Genomic DNA, 24,072 nt, shown 5'->3' on the forward strand with positions numbered 1-24,072 from the left:
GAAAGGGGTGGGTGACGGCGAGGGTGACAAGGAAGGTGACGACGGGGCGGGGAAAGGGGTGGGTGACGGGGCGGGGAAGGGGGTGGGAAAGGGGGTGGGTATTTGGGAGGGGAAAGGGGTGGGGAATGGGGGGGGGCGGGGGGTGGGTATTTGGGAGGGTAACGGGGCCGGTAACGGGGTGGGGAATGGGAGGGTAACAAGGAGGGGAACGGGGCAGGTAACGGGGCAGATAATGGGGTGGGGAACGGGGAGGGTAATGGGGTGGGTAACGGAGAGGGGAACGGGATGGGTAACGGGGCAGATAATGGGGTGGGAAATGGGGCAGGTAACGGGGCAGATAATGGGGCGGGTAACGGGGCAGGTAACGGGGTGGGGAATGGGAGGGTAACAAGGAGGGGAACGGGGCAAGTAATGGGGCAAGTGACGGGACAGCTAACGGGATGGGTAACGGGGCAGATAATGGGGAGGGTAACGGGATGGGTAACGGGGCAAGTGACGGGACAGGTAATGGGGCAGATAATGGGGTGGGTAACGGGGCAGGTAACGGGGAGGGTAACGGGGTGGGGAATGGGAGGGTAACAAGGAGGGGAATGGGGCAAGTGACAGGACGGCTAACGGGATGGGTAACGGAGAGGGTAACGGGGCAGATAATGGGGAGGGTAACGGGATGGGTAACAGGGCAAGTGACGGGGCAGATAATGGGGTGGGAAATGGGGCAGGTAACGGGGCAGATAACGGGGTAGGTAACGGGGCAGATAACGGTGTGGGGAATGGGAGGGTAACAAGGAGGGGAACGGGGCAAGTAACGGGGCAAGTGACGGGACGGCTAACGGGATGGGTAACGGAGAGGGTAACGGGGCAGATAATGGGGTGGGTAACGGGGCGGGTAACGGGGCAGATAATGGGGCGGGTAACAGGGCAGGTAATGGGGCAGGTAACGGGGCAGATAACAGGGCGGGGAATGGGAGGGTAACAAGGAGGGGAACGGGGCAAGTAACAGGGCAGGTAACGGGGCAAGTGACGGGATGGCTAACGGGATGGGTAACGGAGAGGGTAACGGGGCAGATAAGGGGGCAGATAATGGGGTGGGAAATGGGGCAGGTAACGGGGAGGATAACGGGATGGGTAACGAGGTAAATAACGGGACGGGTAACGGGGCGGGTAACGGGGCGGGTAACGGGGTGGGCACACGACGGGTGACGGGGTGGGTAACTGGGAGGGTACCGGGGCTGGTACTGGGGAGGGTAACGGGGCGGGTGCACAGGGGGGCAACTGGGCAGGTAACGGGGGGAGTAACGGGGAGGGTAACGGCATACTGGGGGGCACTGGGTGGGCAATGGGGCTGGAAACGGGATACTGGGGGGCACTGGGCTGGAAATGGGATGCTGGGGGGCACTGGGTGGGATATGGGGCTGGAAATGGGATACTGGGGGGCACTGGGTGGGTAATGGGGCTGGAAATGGGGCTGGAAAAGGGATACTGGGGGGCACTGGGTGGGTAACGGGGCTGGAAATGGGGCTGGAAATGGGATACTGGGGGGCACTGGGTGGGTAATAGGGCTGGAAACAGGATACTGGGGGGCACTGGGCGGGTAATGGGGCTGGAAATGGGGCTGGAAATGGGATACTGGGGGTCACTGGGCTGGAAATGGGGCTGGAAATGGGGCTGGAAATGGGATGCTGGGGGGCACTGGATGGGTAATGGGGCTGGAAACGGGATACTGGGGGGCACTGGGCTGGAAATGGGGATGGAAATGGGGCTGGAAATGGGATACTGGGGGGCACTGGGCTGGAAATGGGGCTGGAAACGGGATACTGGGGGGCACTGGGTGGGTAATGGGGCTGGAAATGGGGCTGGAAATGGGATACTGGGGGGCACTGGGTGGGTAATGGGGCTGGAAATGGGGCTGGAAACGGGATACTGGGGGGCACTGGGCTGGAAATGGGGATGGAAATGGGGCTGGAAATGGGATACTGGGGGGCACTGGGCTGGAAATGGGGCTGGAAACGGGATACTGGGGGGCACTGGGTGGGTAATGGGGCTGGAAATGGGGCTGGAAATGGGATACTGGGGGGCACTGGGTGGGTAATGGGGCTGGAAATGGGGCTGGAAACGGGATACTGGGGGGCACTGGGTGGGTAATGGGGCTGGAAATGGGGCTGGAAATGGGATACTGGGGGGCACTGGGGGGGAAATGGGGCTGGAAATGGGATACTGGGGGGCACTGGATGGGTAATGGGGCTGGAAATGGGGCTGGAAATGGGATACTGGGGGGCACTGGGGGGGAAATGGGGCTGGAAATGGGATACTGGGGAGCACTGGGTGGGTAACGGGGTGGGGGGTGACGCCCTGGCCATGGGGTGGCCACTAATGGGGTGGGTGGCCCGACGTCACCCCCGGGCACCCCGTCACGCCACAGTGCCCCGTGTCACCCAGTGTCACCTCGTGTCACCCGTGTCACGTGGCAGGAGCCAGCCACGGGGTGGGGGGGGAGGGGGGGAGTGACGGATGGGTGGCCAGGACCCTGCCCGCCCCCCGGTGCCCCACGGCACGCCACGCGCCGCCGAGCCCCATAACCATTAACCCGGGTGCCCCCCGGCCACCGGAACCCGCGGCTCCGTCCCCGGCCATGGCGGCGGGTGGCACCTCGGGGGGCACCCGTTGTCCCCCGGCTCTGGTGACACCCGGTAGCTGGCACCCGCCTCCATCCCCGCTGCAGTCCCTGCTGGAGCGGGCTACTGCCATCGAGGGGGAGCTGGCCCAGGTGAGAGCCCCACGGGTCCCCACGGCCACCCAGAGCCCCACGGGTCCCCACGGCCACCCAGAGCCACCAACAGGTCCCCATGGGCCCCCACAGCCATCCAAAGCCCTACAGGTCCCCATGGCCACCTCCAGGTCCCCATGGCCACCTACGGCTCCAAAGCCCCACGGGTCCCCATGGCCACCCAGAGCCTCACAGGACCCCCAGATACCCGTGGGTGGCCATGGCCACCCATCGTCCCAAAGCCCTGCAGGTCCCCATGGCCACCTCCAGGTCCCCATGGCCACCTATGGCTCCAAAGCCCCACGGGTCCCCATGGACACCCAGAGCCCCATGGGACCCACAGACACCCATGGCCACCCGTCTTCCCAACGCTCTGCAGGTCTCCATGGCCACCTCCAGGTCCCCATGGCCACCTATGGCTCCAGTGCTCCAAAGGGTCCCCATGGCCACCCAGAGCCCCACAGGTCCCCATGACCACCCAGAGCCCCACGGGACCCACAGATACCCATGGGGGCCCATGGCCACCTGTCATCCCAAAGCCCTACAGGTCCCCATGGCCACCCATGGCCCCAGAGCCCCACAGGTCCCCATGGTCACCCACAGACCCAGAAGCCCACAGGTCCCCATGGTCACACAGAACCCCACGGGTCCCCATGGCCACCCATGGCCCCAGAGCCCCACAGGTCCCCATGGTCACCCACAGACCCAGAACCCCACAGGTCCCCATGGCCCCCCACAGCCACCCACGGCCCCCTGGAGTCCCCACGGCCACCCAGATGCCATGTCCCCACAGCTCCCCGCAGCCCCACAAGGGACGTGTCCTACCCTGGGGTGTCCCCCTCCATGGGGGTGCCCTGGGATGCTCCGGGATGCCCTCCCCTTGTCCCCTGGGATTTGGGGAGGGGGATATGGCCGGGGGGGGGGGGTTGGAAGACGGACAGATGATGGTGGCTCCTTCTGTGTCACCTCCTGTCCCCAAGGGCCAGGAGAAACCCTTCACCGAGGTCACCCGCTGCCACTCAGGGGACGCGGTTGCCGCCGGCCGCCAGCCTCCCGCCTTCCTCCGCCAGGTAACGGGGAGCCCCACAGCTGCCTGCACTTGGGGGGAGGGGGATCCTGCCCCACAACCGGCCCCCCCGGTTGTGGGGCAGGATCCCAACCATCCACCCAACCCAACCATCCACCCAACCCAACCACCCGACCAGATGTGGGGCACGGCTGGATGCGTGACCCCCCCACCACCACCACCGTGGGGGCGGGCGGAGGAGGTGGGGGGACGGATCCTGACCCTGGGGGGGCCTCGGAGGTGTCGGGGCTGGGGTGGGAAGGGGGGGGACGACGACGACGACGACGGTGGGGGGCTGGATTCCCGCAGGTGGCTGCCGTCTGCGCCCACCCCGAGCTGCTGGGTGATGGCTCCATCCCGGCGGACGCCAAGAACCGCGCGGGCCGGGTCCTGCGGCGCCTTCAGGGGGGCAGCCCAGGTACGGCGGGGACGGGCACGCCATGTTGTGGGGGGCGGGGGGGGGAAGGGGGGGGGGCAGAACGATGACAGCCCCCTGGATTTGGTGTTTCCGGCTCCGTTTTTTCCACCCCCTCCAAACCTCCCCCACCAGGAGCGTACAACCTGGAGTACGTCACCGACGCGGTGGCCGAGAAGGTGGCCCGTTACCTGGAGCGGAGGGACGGTGGCACCCCCGGCGACCCCCGCCGCGTCGTGCCCTGCGGCGGCACGGCGGCCGCCATGGTGGTGAGCGTGGGCAGGGGGAACGACCCTCCGCAGAGGGGGGACGCCGAGGACGCCCTCCCCGACCACAGCGTCTCTTCCCCGGCAGGACGTGCTGTCGCTGCTGGTGGACGCGGGGTCGGCGGTGGCCACGGGGGTGCTGGTGCCGGTGCCGGGCCCCCCGCTCCTCGGGGGGGCCACGGGGCTGGCGGGGGCCGTGGCCGTGCCGTACCCGCTGGACGAGGAGCGGGGCTGGGCCGTGGACGGCCGGGCGGTGCGGGAGGCGCTGCGGCGGGCGCGGGACACCTGCCACCCCAAGGTGCTCTGCGTCGTCAACCCCGGCGACCCCACGGGTGAGTCAGGGCAGGGATCCCCATCCCCATCCCATCCCCATCCCCATCCCCATCCATCCCATCACCATCCCCTTTCCCATCCCCATTCCCATCATCTTCCATCCCCATCCCCATTCCCATCTCCACCCCCATCCCGATCCCATCCCATCCCATCCCATCCCCATCCCCATCATCTCCCATCCCCATCCCATCCCATCCCATCCCCTTTCCCATCCCATCTCCACGCCCATCCCCATCCCATCCCCTTTCCCATCCCCATCCCTCCCCATCCCATCGCCATCCAATCCCCATCCCCATCATCTCCCATCCCCATCCCCACCCCATCTCCATCCCATCCCCTTCCCCATCCCCATCATATCCCATCCCATCCCCATCCCATCCCATTCCCATCATCTCCCATCCCCATCCCCATCCATCCCCATCCCATCCCATCCCCATCATCTCCCATCCCATCCCCATCTACATCCCATCCCCATCCATCCCCATCCCATCCCATTCCCATCATCTCCCATCCCCATCCCATCTCCCCCCCATCCCCATCCATCCCATCCCCTTTCTCATCCCCATCCATCCCCATCCCATCCCCATCCAATCCCCATCCCCATCATCTCCCATCCCCATCCCATCCCTATCCCCATCCCATCTCCACCCCCATCCACATCATCTCCCATCTCCACCCCGATCCCCATCCATCCCATCCCCATCCCCATCCCCTTTCCCATCCCCATCCCCATCATCTCCCATCCCCATCCCATCCCCATCCCATCCCCATCCCCATCATCTCCCATCCCATCTCCACCCCCATCCCCATCCCATCCCATCCCCATCCCCATCCCATCCCCATCCCATCCCATCCCATCCCATCCCCATCCCCATCCCATCCCATCCCCATCCCATCTCCATCCCATCCCCATCCCATCCCCATCCCCATCCCCATCCCCATCCCATCTCCACCCCCATCCCATCCCCTCCCCATCCCCTCCCCTCCCCGTGCCTCAGTTTCCCCACCCACCCGGGGGGACGACACATCGGTGGGCTCCCCCCCGGCAGGGCACGTGCTGAGCCGGCAGAACATGGAGGACGTCGTGCGGCTGGTGGCCGAGGAAAACCTCCTGCTGCTGGCGGACGAGGTGGGTGATGGTGGGGGGCCGGGGGGAAGGGGGGCGGCCGTGCCCCCCCCACCCCGCTCCCGCTCAGCCCCGGGTGCCGCAGGTGCAGCAGGAACGAGCCTTCCTCCCCGGCCGCCCCTTCCTCTCCTTCAAGCGGGTGCTGTGGGAGATGGGGGCCCCGCTCAGCTCCGCCGTCCAGCTCGTCTCCTTCTACTCCCTCTCCAAGGGCGCCGGGGGGTGAGAACTGAGTCCCAAACCCCCCCCCAAAACACCCCAAAACCCCCTTCTCCAGCCCCCCCCCCCAGCTCCAACCCGCTGCTCCCCCAGGGGGGGGTTCCGAGCGGGTTTCTTCGAGCTGGTGAACATCGACCCGAGCGTCCTGAAGTGTTTCTACACCTGGGGGCTGTCGGTGTATCCCTCCATCCTGGGGCAGGTGATGCTGGAGTCGGCCATGGAGCCCCCCCTGCCCAGTGATCCCTCCTTCCCGGCCTTTGAGGAGGTGGGTGGTGCCGGGTCCCCTCCCCACAGCTGGATGTCACTGGGACACGTGGGTCTTGCTGGGGGCAGGGGGGGATGTCCCACGCTCTGGCTGATGGAGAGGTTGCGTAGCCCACCCCCATCCCCATCTCAGTCCTCATCCCCATCATCTCCCATCTCAATCCCACCCCATTCCCCATCCCCATCCCATCTCCACCTCCATCCCCATCCCCATCCATCCCATCCCCATCCCATCCCCATCCCATCCCCATCCCATTCCCATCCCATCATCTCCCATCCCATCCCATCTCCACCCCCATCCCCATCCCATCCCCATCCCATCCCCATCCCCATCCCCATCCATCCCCATCCCATCCACATCATCTCCCATCGCATCCCCATCCCCATCCCCATCCCCATCCATCCCCATCCCATCCACATCATCTCCCATCCCATCCCTATCATCTCCCATCCCCATCCCCATCCTATCCCCATCCCATCTCGACCTCCATCCCCATCCCCATCCATCCCATCCCCATGCCATTCCCATCCCATCATCGCTCATCCCATCATCGCTCATCCCATCCCATCTCCACCCCCATCCCCATCCATCCCCATCCCATCTCCATCATCTCCCATCCCCATCCATCCCCATCCCATCCCCATTCCCATCATCTCCCATCCCCATCCATCCCATCCCATCCCCATCTCCACCCCAGTCCTCATCCCCATCATCTCTCATCCCCATCCCCATCCATCCCCATCCCATCCCCATCCCATCCCATCCCATCCCATCCCCATCCCCATCCATCCCCATTCCCATCATCTCCCATCCCCACCCCTATCTCAATCCTCATCCCCATCATCTCCCATCTCAATCCCACCCCATTCCCCATCCCCATCCCCATCCCCACCCCAATCCTCATACGCATCATCTCCCATCTCAATCCCACCCCATTCCCCACCCCATCCCATCCCAATCCCAATCCCATCCCACCCCAGCACAGGCAGGGGCTGCTCCGGGACCTGGCCCACAACGCCCGGCTGGTGCAGGAGGTGCTGGGCCGGGCCCCCGGCATCCACTGCCGGCCCGTGCAGGGGGGTGCCCGCGCCTTCCCCCGCATCCAGCTCCCGCCCCGCGCCCAGCGCCAGGCCCGGGTGAGCGCCCGGGGGAGGGGGAGGTGGGGAGGGGACACCCCCGGGGTGCGGGGCCGCGGGGAGCAGGGCGGGATGGGGACGGGAGCCATCCCGGGGACGTGGGACGGTGTGGGAGTGTGGGGAACCCTGCGGTGTGGGGCGTCCTGGGGACGTGGGACACCATCAGAGATGGGACACGGTGGGAGATGGGGCATCCTGGGGACATGGGACAAGCCAGAGCATGGGGCATGTTGGGGACAGGAGCCAACGCAGGGACGTGGGACACCTTGGGAGTGTGGGGCACCTTGGGGACTTGGGAGAAGCCAGAGCATGGGGAATGCTGGGGACAGGAGCCAACCCAGGGACGTGGGACACCCTGAGAGTGTGGGGAACCCTGTGGTGTGGGGCATCCTGGGGACATGGGACACCATCAGAGATGGGACACTGTGGGAGATGGAACAACCGTGGGAGATGGGAAACCTTGGAGTATGGGACATCCTGGGGACATGGGACATCTTGGGGACTTGGGACAAGCCAGAGCATGGGGAATGTTGGGGACAGGAGCCATCCCAAGGATGTGGGACACCCTGAGAGTGTGTGGAGCCCTGCGGTGTGGGGCGTCCTGGGGACATGGGACACCATCAGAGATGGGACACCATGGAAATAAAGGGCATCTTGGGGATGTGGGACATCTTGGGGACCTGGGACAAGCCATAGCGTGGGGAATGTTGGGGACAGGAGCCATCACGGGGACATGGGACAACCTGGTAGTGTGTGGAACCCTGTGGTGTGGGGCGTCCTGGGCACCTGGGACATCTTGGGAGATGGGACACGTTATGAGTACAGGGCATCCTGGGGACATGGGGCATCCTGGGGACATGGGACAGTGTAGGAGTGTGGGAAACCCTGCGGTGTAGGGCGTCCTGGGATCCTGGGACGCCGTGGGAGATGGGACACCTTGGAGTATGGGGCATCTTGGGGACATGGGACATCTTGGGGGCAGGAGCCATCCTGGGGATATGGGGCACCCTGAGAGTGTGGGGAACCCTGTGGTGTGGGGCGTCCTGGGGACGTGGGACATCATGGGAGATGGGACACTGTGGGAGATGGAACAACCGTGGGAGATGGGAAACCTTGGAGTATGGGACATCCTGGGGACATGGGACATCGTGGGGACTTGGGACAAGACAGAGCATGGGGAACGTTGGGGACAGGAGCCATCCCGGGGATGTGGGACACCCTGAGAGTGTGTGGAGCCCTGCGGTGTGGGGCATCCTGGGGACATGGGACACCATCAGAGATGGGACACCATGGAAATAAAGGGCATCTTGGGGATGTGGGACATCTTGGGGACCTGGGACAAGCCGTAGCGTGGGGAATGTTGGGGACATGAAGCATCCTGGGGATGTGGGACGGTGTGGGAGCGTGGGGAACCCTGTGGTGTGGGGCATCCTGGGGACATGGGACACCATGGGAGTAAAGTGCGTTCTGGGGACATGGGGCATCTTGAGGACATGGGGCCTTCCAGGGGCGGTGGACACCATGGGAATATGAAGCCCCCTGTGGTATGGGGTGTCCTGGGGACATGGGTCACCATGTCACGGGGCTTCCTCAGGACACAGGACACCCTGGGGACAGGGCGCCCCATGGCGCAGGGTGACCGTCCCGTCCCTTCTCCCCCAGATGTTGGGCCTGGAGCCCGACGTCTTCTTCTGCCAGAAGCTCCTGGAGGCGACGGGGATCGTGCTGGCCCCGGGGAGCGAGTTTGGGCAGCCGGAGGGCACCCACCACGTGGGGTACCCGGTGGAGGGGTTGGGGTGGGGGCGGGGGATGATGGGTGATGAGAGGTCCTGGGGTGGGTGGTTGGGGGGGGGGGTCGCATGGTGGGGAGCGCTTGGGATTGATGGTTTGGGGCTGGGTGAAGTTTTGGGGGCTCATGGGGTGGCAGGGGGAGATGGTTTGTGTTGGGGCGATGGGAGATGCTGGGGGCTGGTGGGGTGGGGGGTGGAGGTCTGGGTGGGGCTGGGAGGTTGGGGATTGGTCGGGGCTGGGAGGTTGGGGTTGGAGGTCGGACAGTTGTGGGGCTGGTCGGAGCTGAGGTTGGGCTTGGGTTTCGGTGGCTGGTTGGAGCTGGGAGGTTGGGACTGGGAGATGGGGGGTGGTTGGCACTGGTTGGCACTGGTTGGCACTGGGTCAGGTGCCAGAGGCTGGTCGAGGGTTTGGGGTTGGGTCAAGGTGGGGGGTTGGTTGGGACTGGGAGGTTGGGGATGGGGTTTGGGGGCTGGTTCAGGCTGAGATGTGGGGTGCTGGGAGGTTGGGTGTTGGGGGGCTGCGGTTTGGGGGTGCTTTTTGGGGGCTGGGAGGGTGGATGGGGGTGTTGGGGGCCTTTTGGAACTGGGAGGTTGGGGTTTGGGTGGTGGGACGTTGGGTTTGGGGTTGGGGACTGGTCGGAGCTGGGAGGTTGGGCTGGGTGTTGGGAGGGTCATAAGGGTTGGGTGGTTGGAGCTGAGGGTTGGGACTGGGAGGTTGAGTTGGGTGTTGGGTCACCAGGGCTGGGCTGGGATCATCAGGTCATCGGGGTTGGGTGGTTGGAGCCGATGGTTGGGACTGGGAGGTTGGGTTGGGTGTTGGGGGGCTGAGGTTGGGGTTGGGTGTTGGGACCTTGGGGTTTGGGTTTGAGTGGTGGGACGTTGGGTTTGGGGTTGGGGACTGGTCAGAGCTGGGAGGTTGGGCTGGGTGTTGGGAGGGTCATAAGGGTTGGGTGGTGGGAGCTGATGGTTGGGACTGGGAGGTTGCGTTGGGTGTTGGGGGGCTGAGCTTGGAGTTGGATGTTGGGGTTTGGACATTGGGTTTGGGGTTGGGTGTTGGAACGTTGGGTGTTGGGGACTGGTTGGGACTGTGAAGTTGGGTTGGGTGTTGGGAGGGTCATCAGGGTTGGGTGGTTGGAGCTGATGGTTGGGACTGGGAGGTTGGGTTGGGTGTTGGTGGACTGAGGTTGGGGTTGGGTGTTGGGACATTGGGGTTGGGGTTTGGGTGGTGGGATGTTGGGTTTGGGGACTGGTCGGAGCTGGGAGGTTGGGGTTGGGTGTTGGAAGGGTCAACGGGGTTGGGTGGTTGGAGCTGAGGGTTGGGACTGGGAGGTTGGGGGGGGCTGAAGTTTGGGTTGGGACATTAGAGTTTGGGGTTGGGTGTTGGGGACTGGTTGGAGCTGGAGGTTGGAGCTGGAGGTTGGAGTTGGGTGTTGAGAGGGTCGTCAGGGTTGGGTGGTGGGAGCTGATGGTTTGGACTGGGAGGTTGGGTTGGGTGTTGGGGGGCTGAGGTGGGGGTGGAGTCATCAGGTCATCGGGGTTGGGTGGTTGGCGTTGATGGTTGGGACTGGAAGGTTGGGTTGGGTGCTCAGACGTTGGGGTTTGGCGTTGGGTGTTGGGGACTGGTTGGAGCTGGAGGTTGGAGTTGGGTGTTGGGTCATCAGGGTTGGGTGGTGGGAGCTGATGGTTGGGACTGGGAGGTTGGGTCAGGGTTGGGTGGTGGGGTTGGGACGTTGGGTTTGGGGGTGGGTGTTGGGACGTTGGGGTTTGGGGGTGGGGTCAGGACGTTGGGGTTGGGGACTGGTTGGAACTGGGAGGTTGGGTTTAGGTGTTGGGTCATCGGGGTTGGGTGCTGGGAGCCGGGAGGTTGGGTTGGGTGCTGGGGGGGGGGCTGAGGTTGGCGTTGGGTGTTGGGATGTTGGGGGCTGGGTGGAGCTGGGAGGTTGGGTGGTGGGTCATGGGGGGGGGTTGGGTGGTGGGAGCGGAGGGTTGGGTGCTGGGCGCTGCTGGGGGCAGCGGTTTGGGCCCTGGGTGAGGCCAAGTTATGGGTGCGCCCAGTTGACGTTGGCCAACAGCGACATCACGGCAGGTGGGGCTGGGGGACAGGAGGTGTTGTGGGGACCAGGAGGCGGTCAGGGGACAATGTGGTTGGGTGGAGTGGGGGGGCACCCACGTCCCCCCCCACCCCCCCCACCCAGGTTGTCCCTGCTGCTGCCGGCCGCCACGCTGGAGCGGGTGCTGCTCACCCTCACCCGCTTCCACGCCACCTTCCTGCGCGACTTCTCCTGACGCGGGGGAAGCCACCCCGACCCCCTCTCTGTGTCCCCCTGGCCCCACCTCAACTCCATTAAAGCCCCCCCAGATCACACCAAGTCACGAGTCGAGGGGGGGGACGGGACGGTCTCAGCCCAACGGGTGGTGGGGTGGGAAGGAGCACCCATGGGTGCTCGGTTGTAGGTGATGGCTCAACCCAGATGGTCGCTACCCTTTTATTATGGGGTTTCTGGGGGGAGAGACAGCCCTGCCCGCTGCCCCCATGTCACACACACACCCCCCCCCCCAAAGGGGACATGGGGACAGTGCGGGGGGGGGGGCGGTGACCAACCCCAGGGACACTGGGTGCCCTCGTGTCCCCCTCCCCCAAAGAAGGCCACGAAGAGGTTGAAGGCACTTGTAGACCACCAAGACCACACGGGGCAAGGTCCCGGCCGGCGGCACCCGGGGCCCGGTGGGGAGTGTGGGGTGGTGGGTGCTGGTGGTGGAGTGGGGGGTGATGTGGGGGGCGCAGGGGGGGACACGCTGGGGTTATGGGGCAGGGGGAGGGGACACCGGCGTTAGGAGTATTCCTTGACGAACTTGGCGTAGAAGCTGCTGAGCTTCTCCAGCAGGACCTGCAGCTTCTCGGTGGGGGGCAAGATGGTCATCCTGGGGTACAAAGTGGGGCAGGGGGTTGGCGCTGGGGCTGGGGGAGGGGGGGGATGGGACATCATATCCCCACCTCTGCCCCCCATATCCCTACCTCTGCCCCCCACCGCCAACCCATGGAGCACCCAAGACCCTCTTCTCCCTCCTCCCTGCGCCCACCTCCCCTCCCACCCCAAAGCGGGGTCTTGGAAGGGGGAGGGGGGAGTCCAGCCCCACATCTCCACCTGTGACCCCCCACCCCGACGCCCGTCCCCGTCCCCGTCCCCTCGGGCACCCACCGGAAGTGGAAGGTGCCCTCCCGCTGCCCGAAGCCGCTGCCCGGCACCACGCAGATGCCCGTCTCCTCCAGCAGCTTCATGCAGAAGAACATGTCGGGGGCCTGACCCTGCTCCTGTGAGGCGGGACGGGGCGGGGGGCTCAGCACCGCACGCCCCTCCACGGGGCAGGATGGGGGGGGCCCGAACCCACGGATGGGGCAGGGTTCAGTCCCGCGTGTCTCAAAGGGACTCCGTCACTGCCTGGGATTCATCCTGCCCAGGCCCACCTTGACCAGGACCCATCCTACAGAGCCCCACATTGACCAGGACTCATCCTGCTCAGCCCCACAGCCCCTGAGACTCATCATATAGAGCCCCACGTTGACCAGGACCCATCCTGTCCAGCCCCACAGCTCCCAGGATAGATCCTTCCCAGCCCCATGTTGACCAGGACTCATCCAATGGAGCCCCACATTGACAGAGACTTATCCTGCCCAGCCCCACATTGAGCAGGACTCATCCTGACCAGCCCCACACCTCCCACGATGGATCCTGCCTGGCCCCACAGCCCCTGGGACATCCTACAGAGCCCCACATTGACCAGGACTCATACTGCCCAGCCCCACATTGACCAAGATTCATCCTACAGAGCCCCACGTTGAGCAGGACTCATCCTGCCCAGCCCCACAGCTCCCAGGATGGATCCTGCCCGGCCCCACAGCCCCTGGGACTCATCCTGCCCAGCCCCACATTGACCAGGACTCATCCTGCCCAGCCCCACAGGTCCCAGGATGGATCCTGCCCAGCCCCACAGCCCCTGGGACATTCTACAGAGCCCCACATTGACCAGGACTCATCCTGCCCAGCCCCCACAGCTCCCGGGATGGATTCTCCCTGGCCCCACATCTCCAAGGACGGATCCTGCCCAGCCCCACGGCACCTTGGCCGCAGCCAGGGCTCGGGGCGGCAGCTCGATGCGGGGGAAGGAGTACATGGCGCCCTGCACGGGGTTGCAGCGGATGCCGGGCGACTTGTTGAAGATCTCCTGGGTGAGCCGGGCCTTGTGCGCCAGGGCGCTGAGCACCGCCGTCTTCTCCTGCCGGGACACGGACATCTCCATCCCATCCCATCCCTATCCCATCCCCATCCCACCTCATCCCCATCCCATCTCCATCCCATCCCATCTCCATCCCATCTCCATCCCATCTCCATCCCCATCCCACCCCTATCCCCATCCCATCCCCATCCCATCTCATCCCCATCCCATCCCATCCTCATCCCCATCCCATCCTCATCCCCATCCCCATCCCATCCCATCCCATCCCTCCCCATCCCCATCCCCATCCCATCCCATCCCATCCCATCTCATCCCATCCCCATCCCATCCCATCCCATCCCCATCCCCATCCCATCTCATCCCATCCCCATCCCATCCCATCCCATCCCCATCCCCATCCCATCTCATCCCATCCCCATCCCACCCCACCCCATCTCATCCCATCCCATCCCCATCCCCATCTCCATCCCATCTCATCCCCATCCCCATCCCACCCCACCCCATCTCATCCCATCCCCATCCCCATCTCCATCCCCTCCCATCCCATCCCATCCCCATCCCATCCCCATCCCCTCCCATCCCATCCCCATCCCACCTCATCCCCATCCCATCCCCATCCCATCCCATCCCCATCCCACCTCATCCCATCCCCATCCCATCCCCATCCCCATCCCACCTCATCCCCATCCCCATCCCCATCCCATCCCATCCCATCCCCATCCCATCCCCACCCCATCCCATCCCACCCCATCCCGTACCGAGATGAAGAGCTCGTACGACGGATCCCCAGGTTTTGGCGGATCAACGACGGCATCCAGGAGGATCTGCCCAGAGACGGGTGGACAGAGCCGCACGGACACCAGCTTGGCCAACTGCTGCTTCACCTCGGGGTCCATGTTCACCACCTCCACGTACCCGCTCCGGAACCCGCACCTGGAACCACACGGCCCCATGGCAGCACCCACCGCGACCCACAGGGTGGGGGATGTGGGGACAAGGTGGGTGGGAGCCCATGGGTGGAGAGCCCACAGGGGTGGGCACCCATGGGTTGGGACCCATGGATAGGGAGGGATGGATGGGGACCCACAGGTGGGACCCACGGATGGGGGTCTGTGATGGGAACCCAAGGACAGGAACCTATGGACATGGACCCACAGGTGGGACCCACGGATGGGGGTCTGTGATGGGAACCCAAGGACAGGAACCTATGGACATGGACCCACAGGTGGGACCCATGGATGGGGGTCTGTGATGGGAACCCAAGGACAGGAACCTATGGACATGGACCCACAGGTGGGACCCATGGATGGAGATCTGTGATGGGAACCCAAGGACAGGGGTCTGTGATGGCATCCCAAGGACAGGAACCTATGGACATGGACCCACAGCTGGGACCCATGGATGGGGGTCTGTGATGGGAACCCCAAGCGCAAGGAGTCCCCACAGGTCTGTGGCATCACCATCCCCACCCCTGGGACCCACAGGGCTGTGACATCACCACTTCCACCCCAAAGGCTCCACAGGGTTGGAGTATCTCCCTCCCCACCTCTAGGATCTATGGGGCCACGGTATCATCATCTCCACCCCTGGGACCCACAGGGCCGTGGCATCCCCATCTCCACTCTTGGGACCCACAGGGCTGTGACATCATCGCTTCCACCCCAATGAATCCATGGGGTTGGAGATACTCCAACCCCACCCCTACTATCTATGGGGTCCACGGCATCCCCATCTCCCGCCCTTGGATCCACAGGGCCATGGCATCATCACCTCCATCCCAACAGATCCATGGGGTTGGAATATCTTCATCCCCACCCCTAGGACCCATGGGGCCATGGTATCATCATCTCCACCCCTGGGACCCACAGGGTTGTGGCATCACCATCTCCAGCCCAGGGGATCCATGGGGTGGTGGTATCATCACCTCCATCCCAATGGATCCATGGGGTTGGCATATCTCCAGCCCCACCCCTAGGACCTATGGGGCCATGACATCACCACCTCTACCCCTGGGACGCACAGGGCCATGGTATCACCATCTCCAGCCCAGGGGATCCATGGGGTGGTGGCATCTCCATCCTCAACCCATGGCCACCACCGTGGTGGCATCACCATCCCTCGAACACCTTGGGATACGTCATCTCCGTCCCCATCCCAGGTCTGTGGCATCCCTAGGACCTGCGGGACCGTGACCACCCGCACCCGGGGTGACAGTGGCCATGGGGCGGGGGCCAGGGGGGTGGTGGGACTCACTCGCCCATGAAGCCCTTGGAGACGGAGTGGAAGGAGGCCAGCTCCACCACCTCCGAGTAGGGCGGCCCCATCTCGAACAGCACCTTCTTGAAGGAGTGGAAAGCCGAGCCCTCGGCGTAGATGTTGTCCTGGTACACCTTGGGGGGGGGACGACACAACGAGGGGGGGTGGCAGGGTGTCACCCAGACAGCAGGGTTGTCCCCTCCACCCCGGGGATGGGGGACACACCGTGGGTCCCGCTCACCTCGTCGGCCATGAGGAAGAGCTTCTCCTCGAAGGCGAACTTGATGACGTCCTCGATGCACCGGCGGCTTTGTACCTGTCCTGGGGGGGGACACGGCGTCAGGGGACAGCGTGGTGGTGGCACCGGGGGGGCCCAGACCCGGCACCGGTTGGGTTTTGGGGGGCCCAGTCCTGGTACTGGTTGGGTTTTGGGGGGCCCAGCCCCATCACCAGTTGGGTTTTGGGGGGCCCAGTCCCGGTACTGGTTGGGTTTTGGGGGTCACGGTCCCCCCCAGTAGAGCACTGGGGGGCCCAGCCCCAGCACTGCGACTGGAAAGGTATTGGGGGGGGGGGGAGGGGGTGTCCCAGTCTAGGGTCCCCATCCAGCCACAGGGTCCCAGTCCGGGGATCCCAGTCCAGTCTTGGGGTCCCAGCCCCAGACTGGAGGTCCCAGTTGCGAGGTCCCAGCCCAACCCTGGGGTCCCAGTCCAGTCTTGGGGTCCCCTTCCCAGCCCTGGGGTCCCATCTTGGCATCCCAGATGAAGGGTCCCAGTCCAATCTTGGTGTCCCAGTCCAGTCTTGGCGTCCCCTTCCAAGCCCTGGGGTCCCACCTTGGTGGCCCAACCCAAGGACCCCCTTCCCAGTCCAGTCCAGGGGTCCCAGTCCAATCTTGGTGTCCCCTTCCCAGCCCTGGGATCCCATCTTGGTGTCCCAGTCCAAGGGTCCCAATCCAATCTTGGTGTCCCCAGCCCAGCCCCGGACTCCACCTTGGTGGCCCAATCCAAGCGTCCCCCATCCCACTCCAGTCTTGGTGTCCCCTTCCCAGCCCTGGGATCCCACCTTGGTGGCCCAACCCAAGCGTCCCCCATCCCAGTCCAGTCTTGGTGTCCCCTTCCCAGCCCTGGGATCCCACCTTGGTGGCCCAACCCAAGCGTCCCCCATCCCAGTCCAGTCTTGGTGTCCCCTTCCCAGCCCTGGGATCCCACCTTGGTGGCCCAACCCAAGTGTCCCCCATCCCAGTCCAGTCTTGGTGTCCCCTTCCCAGCCCTGGGATCCCACCTTGGTGGCCCAACCCAAGCGTCCCCCATCCCAGTCCAGTCTTGGTGTCCCCTTCCCAGCCCTGGGGTCCCACCTTGGTGGCCCAACCCAAGCGTCCCCCATCCCAGTCCAGCCTTGGTGTCCCCTTCCCAGCCCTGGGATCCCATCTTGGTGGCCCAACCCAAGCGTCCCCCATCCCACTCCAGTCTTGGTGTCCCCTTCCCAGCCCTGGGATCCCACCTTGGTGGCCCAACCCAAGCGTCCCCCATCCCAGTCCAGTTGTGGTGTCCCCTTCCCAGCCCTGGGGTCCCACCTTGGCGTCCCAGCCCAAGGACCCCATTCCCAGTCCAGTCCAGGGGTCCCAGTCCAGTCTTGGTGTCCCCTTCCAAGCCCTGGGGTCCCATCTTGGGCTCCCACCTTGGTGTCCCAACCCACGCGTCCGTCTCTCCCCCATCCCAGCCTTTTGGGTCCCACCTTGGGGTCCCAACCCAAGCGTGTCGTCCAACACCTCCCCCCCCCCCCCCCCCGGCCCAATCCCAGCCCGACGTCCCTTCCCCGGAGCTACCGGTGGGATTGCCGGGGTTGATGATGCAGAGGACGCGGGGACAGCAGTGACGCCGTCCCTCGGCCAGCGCCCGCCGCAGCTCGGTCACGTCCAGGGCCCAGCAGTTCTCCTCGTCCAGGTAGTAGTTGAGCTGGACGGCGCTGAGCTCGGCGATGGCCGCCGAGTAGAGGGGGTACTGCGGGATGGGGATGAGCACCCCCGTGCGCGACGGGCCCTCCCCGGCCACCAGCAGCTTCAGGATGCTCTGCAAGGGGGGGACAGGGAGGGCGTGGGGACAGGGCGGGGACAGGGAGGGCGTGGGGACAGGGCGGGGACGAGGACGGCGTGGGCACGGGATGGTGCGGAGAGAGAGGTCGGCACCGGGACAGCGTGGGGACAAGGAGGATGGGGGCACTGGGATGGCACGGGGACAGTGAGGGGACAGGGATGGTGTCCCCACTAGGACGGCATGGGGACAGTGTGGGGACAAGGACGATGGGGACACAGGGATGGCATGGGGACGGTGTGGGGACAGGGATGGTGTGGGCATGGGGACAGTGTGGGCACAGAGGTCGGCACGGGGACGGCATGGGGACAAGGAGGATGGGGGCACTGGGATGTCACAGGGACAGTGAGGGGACAAGGACGATGGGGGAACTGGGATGGCACAGGGACAGCGAGGGGACAGGGATGGTGTCCCCACTAGGATGGCACGGGGACAGTGTGGGGACAAGGAGGATGGGGGAACTGGGATGTCACAGGGACAGTGAGGGGACAAGGACGATGGGGGAACTGGGATGGCACGGGGACAGCGAGGGGACAGGGATGGTGTCCCCACTAGGATGGCACGGGGACAGTGTGGGGACAAGGAGGATGGGGGCACTGGGATGGCACGGGGACAGTGAGGGGACAGGGATGGTGTCCCCACTAGGACGGCATGGGGACAGTGTGGGGACAAGGACGATGGGGACACAGGGATGGCATGGGGACAGTGTGGGGACAGGGATGGTGTGGGCATGGGGACAGTGTGGGCACAGAGGTCGGCACGGGGACGGCATGGGGACAAGGAGGATGGGGGCACTGGGATGTCACAAGGACAGTGAGGGGACAAGGACGATGGGGGCACTGGGATGTCACAGGGACAGTGAGGGGACAAGGACGATGGGGGAACTGGGATGGCACGGGGACAGCGAGGGGACAGGGATGATGTCCCCACTAGGACGGCATGGGGACAGTGTGGGGACAGAGATGGCACAGGGCCAGTGAGGGGACAAGGACAACAGGGACACTGGGATGGCACAAGGACAGTGTGGGGACAGGGACGGTGCGGGCACGGGGACAGTGTGGACACAGAGGTGGCATGTGGCATGCCACATGGGGACAGCGTGGGGACAGGGATGGCACAGGGACAGTGAGGGGACAAGGATGACGGGCCACTAGGATGGCATGGGGACAAGGACGATGGGGGCACTGGGATGGCACGGGGACAGTGTGGGGACAGGGATGGTGTCCCCGCTAGGACGGCATGGGGACAGTGAGGGGACAAGGACGATGGGGGCACCAGGATGGCACGGGGACAGTGAGAGGACACGGACGGTGTCCCCACTAGGATGCCATGGGGACAGTGTGGGGACAGGGATGGCACGGGGGTGGCACGGGGACGGTGTGGGCACGGGGGTGGCACGGGGACAGCGCGGGGACAAGGACGATGGGGGCAGAGGGATGGATGGGGACAGCGTGGGGACAGGGACGGTGCGGGCATGGGGACAGCGGGACAGGGGTGGCGTGGGGACGATGTGGGGACGGGGATGGCACGGGGACAGGGATGACGGGGTGGGGGGGGGGGGGCCTGGCAGGGATGGGCACGGCGGGCACGGGGCCACCATGGGGACAGTGACAGCGCGCCAAGAGCCCCGCTCAGGGCAGGGTGCTGGCAGGGACCAGCGGGGACACGTCGTCCTCGATGCCACCAACCCCCCGAAAAAACCACCGTGGCAACCGGCCGTCCCCGGGGCCGGTGCCAACCCCGCCACAAAGGGCCCGTTGTGGGCCGTGGGAACGGCCGGCGTTGGGGCTGGGGGGGGGGGGGGGGTGTGTGACAGCGGGTGACATGTCCCCTTGTCCCCTTTGTCCCCCGTGTCGTCGTCCCCCCCCCCCCGGGAGGTACCACGATGGCGTCGCTGGCGCCGGTGGAGAGGAAAATGTCCTCGGGTTTGGCGGCGACGCCATCGCGGCGCTGCAGGAACCGCGCCACGTCCTGGCGCACCAGCTCGATGCCGGGGCTGGCGCTGTAGGCACCTGGGGACAGGAGGGGACAATCCGGGGATTGGGGGGGTGGGGGGGGGGAGGGAGGGGGGTGACAGGGGCCAGGGGTGGGGACAGGGATGGGGCCAGGGATGGGGACAGGGAGAGGAGGACAGCGATGGGCACAAGGATGGGGACATGGATGGGGCCAAGGATGGGAAGGGGGATGAGGGGGGACAGGCGTGAGAGGACAGGGATTTGGGGACAGGGATGGGACAGGGATGGGGACAGGGACAGGAGGACAGTGATGGGGACATGGATGGGAACGGGGATGAGGGGGGCCAGGGGTGAGAGGACAGGGATTTGGGGACAGGGATTTGGGGACAGGGACAGGAGGACAGTGGTGGGGACAGGGATGGGGACAGGGATGAAGGGACAGGGGTGGGGACAGGGGTGGGGACAGAGGTGGGGACAGGGATGGGGACAGGGATGAAGGGACAGGGTGGGGACAGGGATAACGGGACAGGGATGGGGACAGGGATGGGGACAGGGATGAAGGGACGGGGTGGGGACAGGGGTGGGGACAGGGGTGGGGACAGGGACAGGAGGACAGTGGTGGGGACAGGGATGGAGACAGGGATGAAGGGACAGGGATGAAGGGACAGGGATGGGGACAGGGATGAGAGGACAGGGATGGGGACAGGGATGGGGACAGGGATGAAGGGACAGGGATGAAGGGACAGGGATGAAGGGACAGGGATGGGGACAGGGATGAGAGGACAGGGATGGGGACAGGGATGGGGACAGGGATGAAGGGACGGGGTGGGGACAGGGATGGGGACAAGGATGAGGGGACAGGGATGGGGACAGGGATGAGGGGACAGGGATGAGGGGGCAAGGATTTGGGGACGGGGACAGGGATGAGGGAACAGGGATGAGGGCACAGGGATGAGGGGGCAAGGATTTGGGGACGGGGACAGGGATGAGGGAACAGGGATGGGGACAGGGATGAGGGGACAGGGATGGGGACAGAGGTGGGGACAGGGATGAGGGGACAGGGATGGGGACAGGGATGGGGACAGGGATGAGGGGACAGAGATGGGGACAGAGATGGGGACAGGGATGAGGGGACAGGGATGAGGGGACAGGGATGAGGGGACAGGGATTTGAGGACAGGGATGGGGACAGGGATGGGGACAGGGATGGGGACAGGGGACAGGCTGTCATCCCCCCTGGGGGTGGCACCGCGGTGGCAGGGGTGGGACCAGCACGGGGGTGACACCCGGGTCCTGGCATCGCCCCGGTGTCCCCTGTCCTGGGGACAACTGGGATGTGGGGACACGGGAGATACTGGGACATGAGGACAATGAGGACAGCTGGGACGTGGGGACACTGGGGATGCTGGGACACGAGGAGACTGGGACATGGGGACATTGTGGACCTTGGGGACACTGGGGGACATGCGGACACTGGGGATACTGGGACATGGGGACCCGGGGACAGAGGAATACTGGGTACGCTGGGACATGGGGACCTTGGGGACATGGGGACACTGGAACCTGGGGACATTAGGGATACCGGGACACAGGGACCTTGGGGACACGGGGACACTGGAACCTGGGGACATTAGGGATACTGGGACATGGGGACCTTGGGGACACGGGGACATGGGGACACTGGAACCTGGGGACCTTGGGGACACGGGGACACTGGAACCTGGGGACATTAGGGATACTGGGACACGGGGACCTTGGGGACATGGAGACACTGGAACCTGGGGACATTAGGGATACTGGGACATGGGGACCTCGGGGACACGGGGACATGGGGACACTGGAACCTGGGGACATTACGGATACCGGGACTCGGGGACCTTGGGGACACAGGGACATGGGGACACTGGAACCTGGGGACATTAGGGATACCAGGACACAGGGACCTTGGGGACATGGAGACACTGGAACCTGGGGACATTAGGGATACTGGGACATGGGGACCTCGGGGACACGGGGACATGGGGACACTGGAACCTGGGGACATTACGGATACCAGGACATGGGGACCTTGGGGACATGGGGACACTGGAACTTGGGGACATTAGGGATACTGGGACATGGGGACCTCGGGGACACGGGGACATGGGGACACTGGAACCTGGGGACATTACGGATACCGGGACTCGGGGACCTTGGGGACACAGGGACATGGGGACACTGGAACCTGGGGACATTAGGGATACCAGGACACAGGGACCTTGGGGACATGGAGACACTGGAACCTGGGGACATTAGGGATCCTGGGACATGGGGACCTCGGGGACACGGGGACATGGGGACACTGGAACCTGGGGACATTACGGATACCGGGACTTGGGGACCCTGGGGACATGGGGACATGGGGACACTGGAACCTGGGGACATTAGGGATACCGGGACACAGGGACCTTGGGGACATGGAGACACTGGAACCTGGGGACATTAGGGATACCGGGACACAGGGACCTTGGGGACATGGGGACACTGGAACCTGGGGACATTACGGATACCAGGACATGGGGACCTTGGGGACATGGGGACACTGGAACCTGGGGACATTAGGGATACCGGGACATGGGGACCTTGGGGACACAGGGACATGGGGACACTGCAACCTGGGGACATTTAGGGATACCAGGACACGGAGACCTCGGGGACACAGGGACACAGCGCCGGGGGGATACTGGGGATAACTGGGACATGTCGACCTTGGGGACAATACCGGGGGCTGGGGTGGGGGCGGGGGGAAGGTGTGTGTGACAAAAAGGTCCGGGGAGGTGACAAGGGGCAGCGGGGGGGGGGGGGTTGTCCCCCGGGGCCGGGGACGCACCCACGCTGTTCCCGCCGCAGGCCGCCAGCAGGCGCCGGGCCCGATCCTTGGCGTCCTCAGGGATGGAGGGTTCCGCCAGCAGCTCCGGGTACACGCACAGGGCTGTCACCTGGGGGAGGGGGGGGGGGGGTGACACAGGCGGGGTGTCACCGCGGGGTGACACCCCTCCTGGACCCCCCCCGTGTGTGTCCGTCCGTCCCCGTCCCCCCCCCGCCCCGGTACCTGGCGGAGGAAGGTGATGGGTTTCTGTCCCATGGCGTGAGCGTCGCCGATGTTGGCCTTGATGACCTCGGTGAAGGGCTTGGGGACACCCTGCGGGGACAGGGGACGGCGGTGGGGACAGGGGTGGGGACAGGGATGAGGAACACGGATTTGGGGACAGGGATGGGGACAGGGATGGGGACAGGGGTGGGGACAGGGGTGGGGACAGGGATGAGGAACACGGATTTGGGGACAGGGATGGGGACAGGGATGGGGACAGGGGTGGGGACAGGGGTGGGGACAGGGATGAGGAACACGGATTTGGGGACAGGGATGGGGACAGGGATGGGGACAGGGGTGGGGACAGGGGTGGGGACAGGGATGAGGGACAGGGATTTGGGGACAGGGATGGGGACAGCGATGAGGAACATGGATTTGGGGACAGGGATGGGGACAGGGATGGGGCAGGGACAGGGATGAGGGACAGGGATTTGGGGACAGGGATGGGGACAGGGATGGGGACAGGGACAGGAGGACAGGGATAGGGACAGGGACAGGGATGGGGACAGGAATTTGGGGACAGGGATGAGGGGACAGGGATGGGGACAGGGATGAGGAACACGGATTTGGGGACAGGGATGGGGACAGGGACAGGAGGACAGGGATGGGGACAGGGACAGGGATGAGAGACAGGAATTTGGGGACAGGGACAGGGATGGGGACAGGGGTGGGGACAGGGGTGGGGACAGGGATGAGGGGACAGGGATTGGGACAAGGATGGGGATGGGGATGGGGACAGGGATTGGGGGAGAGGGGTGAAAGGACGGGAGTGGGGACCGGAATTTGGGGACAGGGATGAGGGGACAGAGATGGGGACAGGGATGAGAAACACGGATTTGGGCACAGGGATGGGGACGGGGATGAGGAACACGGATTTGGGGACAGGGATGGGGCAGGGACAGTGATGAGGAACATGGATTTGGGGACAGGGGTGGGGACAGGGACGGGGACAGGGATGAGAGACAGGGATTTGGGAACAGGGATGGGGACAGGAACAGGGATGGGGACAGGGGTGGGGACAGGGATGAGGGG

The 24,072-nt window shown here is 65.1% G+C and overlaps 2 protein-coding genes across 4 annotated transcripts; one reads left to right on the top strand and one right to left on the bottom strand.

The window, feature by feature from the left end:
• The first annotated feature begins 2,488 nt into the window (after window positions 1-2,488).
• LOC141738476 (alanine aminotransferase 1-like) lies at window positions 2,489-11,742 on the top strand. 3 transcript variants are annotated; one of them, XM_074573694.1, is made up of 11 exons: window positions 2,489-2,764; window positions 3,745-3,834; window positions 4,140-4,248; window positions 4,381-4,514; window positions 4,600-4,843; window positions 5,894-5,973; window positions 6,056-6,189; window positions 6,280-6,451; window positions 7,432-7,587; window positions 9,250-9,362; window positions 11,573-11,742. In XM_074573694.1, exons 1-11 carry the CDS (start codon window positions 2,630-2,632, stop codon window positions 11,661-11,663), a joined length of 1,458 nt encoding a protein of 485 aa, XP_074429795.1. In that variant the 5' UTR covers window positions 2,489-2,629; the 3' UTR covers window positions 11,664-11,742. The 3 variants fall into 3 exon arrangements, with proteins under 3 accessions (XP_074429795.1, XP_074429794.1, XP_074429796.1); XM_074573693.1 differs by having other exon boundaries at window positions 7,437-7,587; XM_074573695.1 differs by lacking the exon at window positions 7,432-7,587.
• A 107-nt stretch (window positions 11,743-11,849) lies between these two features.
• LOC141739897 (alanine aminotransferase 2-like) lies at window positions 11,850-23,094 on the bottom strand. Its single transcript, XM_074578102.1, has 10 exons — window positions 23,002-23,094; window positions 22,780-22,888; window positions 19,838-19,968; window positions 17,692-17,935; window positions 16,111-16,190; window positions 15,867-16,003; window positions 14,372-14,546; window positions 13,497-13,652; window positions 12,578-12,690; window positions 11,850-12,299 (listed from the first exon to the last, which is right to left on the bottom strand). The coding sequence occupies exons 1-10, from the start codon at window positions 23,032-23,034 to the stop codon at window positions 12,209-12,211; spliced, it is 1,269 nt and encodes a 422-aa protein (XP_074434203.1). The 5' UTR covers window positions 23,035-23,094; the 3' UTR covers window positions 11,850-12,208.
• Window positions 23,095-24,072: the final 978 nt, after the last annotated feature.

The sequence above is a fragment of the Larus michahellis genome, chromosome 2 (genome assembly GCF_964199755.1).
Source record: "Larus michahellis chromosome 2, bLarMic1.1, whole genome shotgun sequence".
Taxonomy (NCBI): Eukaryota; Metazoa; Chordata; class Aves; order Charadriiformes; family Laridae; genus Larus; species Larus michahellis.